This window comes from Arachis stenosperma, chromosome 1 (genome assembly GCF_014773155.1).
Source record: "Arachis stenosperma cultivar V10309 chromosome 1, arast.V10309.gnm1.PFL2, whole genome shotgun sequence".
Taxonomy (NCBI): domain Eukaryota; kingdom Viridiplantae; phylum Streptophyta; class Magnoliopsida; order Fabales; family Fabaceae; genus Arachis; species Arachis stenosperma.
The window spans coordinates 115,277,363-115,284,249 of record NC_080377.1 but is presented as its reverse complement, the minus strand read 5'-3'; the positions used below and the strand labels follow the sequence as shown (position 1 = coordinate 115,284,249).

The 6,887-nt window shown below is 30.4% G+C and overlaps 1 protein-coding gene across 1 annotated transcript; it reads right to left on the bottom strand.

Moving 5' to 3' along the window:
- Positions 1–267: 267 nt before the first annotated feature.
- On the bottom strand, positions 268–3,096 carry LOC130983777 (glucan endo-1,3-beta-glucosidase 5). The gene is made up of 2 exons (XM_057907555.1): positions 2,744–3,096; positions 268–1,537 (listed from the first exon to the last, which is right to left on the bottom strand). Exons 1-2 carry the CDS (start codon positions 3,094–3,096, stop codon positions 394–396), a joined length of 1,497 nt encoding a protein of 498 aa, XP_057763538.1. The 3' UTR covers positions 268–393.
- Positions 3,097–6,887: the final 3,791 nt, after the last annotated feature.

The following is a 6,887-nucleotide window of genomic DNA, read 5'->3' as shown; positions in this document are numbered from 1 at the left end:
TTACACATTAAAATACTAAATATATACTAACAATAAATTAAACTATATATATTTATACATAAATATATAATGACTAATTTTAATAGTTAAATTTAGTGTATAAATAATATTTTTGTTGAATTTAATATCTACATTATAATTAGGCTATTATAAAGTAAAAGTGCACCGGTAAATGATATGTGATGAACTACATTTTATTAAATATAAAAAGCAGAGCGGCACTTGAAGAATCAGATCTAATTATTAAACATATATACTACGTTCAATTTATCATGTTTGGGATCGGAAATATAAATATAAGGTGAGAATATACAAAAATAAAAGAGAAGAAAACAAATTGAACCTGTGAATTTGTGAAACTCTCATCACAACACACATAATAATTAGTAAAAACTAAGCGCTGATAATGGACACTAACATAGTGAACATAAAGCTTAATACCAGCATGACCATTGAACATGTTCCCTTCATTGATTCAGCAAAAGAAGTAGTTGACTTATTCTCATGCTTTCCAAGATCAATCATGATCTCAAATTTGCAAGAACCTTGAGGTGGTGAAGGATTTATGGTAGTAATTGCAGAAAGTCCATTGAAATTGCACGCATCTTTGCGTTGATCCATGGTTTGATAATACATATTAAATGCATAAGAAGCATTACCCCTAGGGTCCAAATTGCCACAGGATGCACCTGGAGAAAGACTAGTGCAATCGGCATAAGTGCAAGCTTTGCTGATGCTGTCAGCAAAACTAGGATCCGTTGGATTTGCTTGATTTGACATTACACACCATTGTTTTGGTAAATACTTCACCCCCTTTGCAGCAACTAGTGATTTTCCACCACCAAGATTCAAAGGGTACTTTATTGATCCATCAAAGTTAAACACACCCCAATGCCGCTCAAAAGGTCCTGGCTCAATGCTCTTTGCATCTTCGTCTATGAGGCCGAACACGTAGATATCTGGAGCAGTGGTGCGCTTTGGAGTTCCTTGTTTTTTCACTATCCGGTCAAATAGTCCCTGATTAAACCTCTGAGCATTCTTTATGTTTGCGTTAGCGCTTCCATCCGTTGGCCATCCAACCTCTCCTACTATGATTGGCATGGAGCTGAAGCCATTCTTTTCGAGAGCTGAAACTAGTGTGTCAAAGTTTGCATCAAACACGTTGGTGTATGTTATTGACCCATCTACCACAGGGGAAGCAGAGCCATCAAAGAATGCAAATTCTTTTGGAAAGTTTGGGTCAGCATCCATACTTAAGAATGGGTAGATGTTGAATGTTAAAGGGCCACCATTTTGTCGTAGGAACTTTATTATATTGATCATTTGATCTTGAATGTCTGGCCTAAAGTTTCCACCTGATGGAAGGCCACTGTCACTTTGGTACACATCTGCATTTAGAGGAGTAGTCACTTTCACTTGCCTCCCTAAACCAGCTTTAATCAGGGCAGCTTGAATATTTTGGATGGCGGGAAATGTGGCATTCACAAATCGGCCGTTATATGTTTTGAGGAAAGCTTCGTTACCCACGGCAACATACCTGAGTATTTTACAAATAATTGTTATGCATGAATTGCGTTAGGATTTAATAGTAAAAAACATGTTGCATTATAGATTTATAATTATTCATTAGAATGAATAAATAGGAAAATAAATCCTTTAAAATAGTAATTATTAAGTTTTATATTAGACAAATGAGTCTTTAGTAAAAAACATAAATAATAACAAATTTAAATTGAGTACGTAGAACATATTTAAATAATTGAGTACCTACAATATTATAGATATATGCATTAATAAAAAAATATTTTATTGTCTTCTAGATATTTAAATAATAACATATTTTTATTTCACATAATATCAAGACAAATGAGTTTTATTGTCTTTTAAGAAGAGTAAATATTTTTATTATTTTGTAGATATTTAATTTTATACTCTTATATATCGAACATACTTATGATAAAAAAAATACCTACAACATATTTAAATAACAAAAATTGAGTACGTAATTTTAAGTTATTTAATTATTGTCTCTGGTTTAATAATTCTTGTTTTCTCTTAGAAATTGATTTGGCTAACATAAAAATTAATTGATAGGAAACGCTTCATCTTGAGGTTTATCTAAATGTTATGTGTAATGCTACTATTTCATTAATTAATATTATGAAGATAAACTTGATAGTACAATATGAATTTTAATAAATATATAGTTATTAATGTAGCATTGTATTATGGCCTCCAGCATGAGGAAACAATTTTATGCTCAATTTCATTTATGTTGTAACTTATTAATAATGTTAGTCATTTTTATCTTTTAAAATTAAATTTTTAAAATTTTAAAAAGAAAAACTCTTAAGAACTAATAATTTTTAGTAATTTTTATTATAATTTAACTAGTATAAATATTAAATATTTTTAACAAATAAATTTTACTAATTCATATGTATAAACTCTACAAAACGAATGTAAAATTGATTTATATGTGCAAATTTTTGTAAATATAAGTATAAATTATATGTTTGTGTGCAAAATTCTTATAAATATAAATGCAAATTATTACCAGTTAAGGATCAATAAAAAAATAATAATCTTTACTGTCACGTAGTATTGCTATTTTAAAAATTCACTATTTTTTTTAATTAACCTATTTCTCTTTTTAATACTACTAATGTATTACAGTATAAACGAAATAAAACAAGAATTTTCAAAGTGTTCCTAAATCATCTAAAAAATTTTCATATATTACCTTATATCAACCCCATTCTTGGATATGTAAGTGGAAACATTCTGTGTCACCCAAGCAATAGCTGCATTGACATTGCTTGCAAGTGAATCTAACATATCATTTGGGATACCGACCATGACCTGAATACCAGATCTTCCAAGTGCCTTGAGTGCTCCGGGATCAGCCTCAAAGAGCTTCACTTTGTTGAATCCATTGTCCTTCATCAGCCTCACTACTATTTGAGGTGTCAAGGGATGCGTTGAACGCGTTCCCCAGTTGCAAGCAAAGCCAATAGCACCCTTTGTTAAGCATTGGCTTAGAATGCAAAGTGATAACAAAAAACATGTTGCATATTGTTGGTTGAATAATGCCATGTTGTTATGTTTTTTTGGAGTTCCTATGCGTCAAAACATGTACATATATGAACCTGATGATTATTCTCCGTAGTTATTAAAAAGTGGAAAAAGAAGAATTCAGTCCTTTTATTCAATATAAAGTTACGCAAAGAATTACATGACGACTCAATAAAGAACTGGATTCCAAGAGAGAATAATCAAGCAAAGAAAGGTAGGATCAAACTAAACGTTAAGGCAACATGGAATTCAGTTGTACTACTATATGCCTATATTGGTTAAGCTTTGGATGCTTTGCTTTTGACCCAAAAATCTCATTAGGGGGAAAAGCATATTTTTAAATAATCCATTTTGCATTTTTAATATGGATCATTCAGATGTACAGATAGGAGTCCTCAATCCACAGGATATAAGGTTGTTACGGATCTTCACGTAATTTGATTTCCTTTTACTGTCAACAACGACCTATTCAAGAGAGAAGAGACCAAAGTCTTTAGAAAATTTGATTGTTTGTTTCATAAATTGAAAAAACCTTTTATATTACACAGGTTGAAACTTGTTTGTTTTATCATGGATTTGTATTACATAGGTTGTAATATGGAATTTACAGTAAAGTAGAACTATTTTTTTTCATTTTTTGAATGGAAATAACTGAGTTATTACACATAATTCTTACTTTTGAGCATATATCATAAATATCCACAATGCACAAAATTCCAATCCAAAATAAATGTTCATAATAATATTCTTAATACTCTTTATTTCTTTAATAATATGATTTGTCTTATGTAATTTCTGCACATCTTCTTTCACGTTTGTCACACCCTCTCTAAACTCAATCATCTTTGTTTATGATTGTTTCTATGGATTTCCTTTAAATCTATCCGCTGTCTCCACATTTCTTAGTTTTTCTTCAACTTAGTTAACTCATACAAAATACTCATACCTATGTTCAGTACTCTGCGCATTTGACATAATTATCCACATACAGAAGGAAAGAAATGGATAAAACCCTAAAGCTAATTTCAAAAAGCAAGGCAACTTGAAAAAATAACTCTCACAGGAGACATCAGCAAAATCTGCCTAGATTCCAGTCTGTTCCAGACTTTAATATTACTGTTTCAATTCCGTGCAGACACTTGTTATTGTTGTAGTCGAATTTCTTCTTCTTTTTCTTCCTCAATAATGAAGATCCACCGTGCCACAATCTAGGAATAACAAGTTGGATGTTCCCTGAGTGAACCCATGTTTTTAATTTTTCGTTAGAATTTCAAGACTCTTTGCAATTTTTGGAGATAAAAGAGAGGAATGGTTTTAAATTTAATTTTATAATAATTTAAATATAAAATTAAATTATTTAATCTGAGTTCAAAATAAAAAGACACATCACTCACAATGACAGTCCTAGCATGGACTATAGCTCCACGTGTGCACTTAAACTAACAAAGACACACGCTCATGGCGGGAAAGGTGAATATGTTTAAACAAATAGTATGTATGCATGACTCATTTAATGATTTAGGTGTAATTGTGATAAGCTTGTGAACTTTCAGTAATAGTTGTAAGAATCGAATCGAATCGGATCGGACTAGCCAATTCGATAAAAAAATTAGTGAACTGGTCACTTGGTCGATTTGGTTGAGCAATCTAACTGGATAAGGAACAGAACCGAAAAGAACTTGGTTGAACTATTCGATTTTGATGAAAACTAAAGAATGGTCGGTTTTGTATAACCCGACCAGTTCAAAACTTATTTTTTCTTTGCTAAAACAAAGTCGTTTTGGGTCTAAAAAAACACTCGAATACCCCATTTTCCCTCACCCTAAATCCCCCAAACGGCACCCATTTCCCAGCAATCCCTCCAAGCTCCAACTAGTTGGAAGTGAACCGAGCTGAGTCGAGTTAGACCAAGCTCAAACTCGGTTCACAAAAATTGAACTTGACTCACGACTCGACTCATTAACAATCGAGCCTATTCTTAAGCTCAAGCTTGGCTCACCGAAAACTCACGAATTGGCTCAAACTTGGCTCACCGAAAACTCACGAATTGGCTCAAATAATAAGAATATAATTTATAATTCTATATCAATAAATTATAACTTATATATTTTAAAAAATATTTAAAAATATCAATTTTATATATTATTTATCTATCAAAAAATTATAAATTTTTTATTTAAGTCCTACATCAAAATTATATATTTTAAATAAATATAAATTTTAAATAATTAAGATCATTAATATATATATATTACTATTTCACACACATATATATAATATTAAAGTATAGATTAAATGCATATAAGATATGTGCATTAATAATTATATATATATATAATCGAACCAGTTCACAAGCTAATGAACTGAGCTTATATATCCAAGCTTAAGTTTGGCTCATTTAATTTATGATATCAATTTCATGCTCAAGCTTGACTCACTAACTCACGAGTTTAGCTTATCGAGCTATTAACGAGTCGAACTCAAGCTGTTTTATGAGCTGGCTTGACTCACTCCCAACCCAAGCTCCAACCCTTATTGAAGTCTCTTCCTCACCTCATCACACCATAGTCTCTTTCAACCTCACCTCACCTCACCGCCGGCAGTCTCGTCTTCTTTGTCTTGCTGGACACGGTGTGTCTCCAACGACGTCTCCTGTCGTGTTTTGGCTTGTAAGTAGTCTTCTTCGGCTCCTCGCTTCGCGACTGTTGCTCCGCGTTGTCGTTGCTGTCGTCGCGTCCTCTCTCGAATAGATTAGTGGTCTCCTCATTCCTCACTTCTCTACTTTTGCATCAGTTTTTTAGTTATTTTATTTATGTTATATTGTTAATTATAACTGGTTGAATTTGTTGATTCTTGATTATGAATTTGTTGATTCTTGATTATAAATTTCTTGAATTTGTTGATTTTTTTTATTATAAATCTGTTTAGGTTAATGGCAAGTTGATGTCTTTTGTTTGATTCTTAGTGTTTATAGTTGTTTTTATTGATGTTATTGTGATTTAAGGATGGCTGAATAGAAAATAGATGATGTGAATTTATAATAACTGTTGTTTTATACCTTTGTTATTTCATATTATTTTAGAATGACTTCAGCACCATCAGACAACATCATCCTTGCAAGAACCAGGATCAACTCTTAGGATGCCTTTGTTTTTCAGGAATGGGACACTGAGACAGGACACGACAACAAAAACAAAAAATTGTGTTTGATAGATGAGACATGGATAGAGACATTGTGTTTAGGGACACTAAATTAGTATATTTTATGACATGGAGACACTAACAAGAGACCCAACTTATTTTTTATTTTTCTTTCATTATTTTTGTTAATTTTTTATAATTATATTTTTTTCTCAAATTTTTTAATATATAAAAATGAGAATAAATTAAATTTTCATAATTTGTTTTATTTTATCACCAAAGAAGATATAAGAATACAAAATTTTGTGTAGAACCCAAAAATTAATTATAGAGCAAAAACCGATCATGTATAGAACTATTATAAATAAGTTGTGGAATTTGAAAAAATAATCTATTATATATATATATATATAATTTTTTATTATTTTTTATTTTTATTTATGTAAAATTAATTTTATCTATTTACCTAATAATTTATCAATTAAACTAATAAATTAATAAATAAATAACCTAATCAATTTAATTACCAATTCGATTTTTACCACTATGCTTTCGGTTATATTTTTGTCCATTCTTCCAATAAAAAAATAGTTTATATTGACAAAAAAAAAATCGTTGATCTAGTATTACTCATTTGTATTATAGAGGAATAAATAGTAAAAAAAATCATT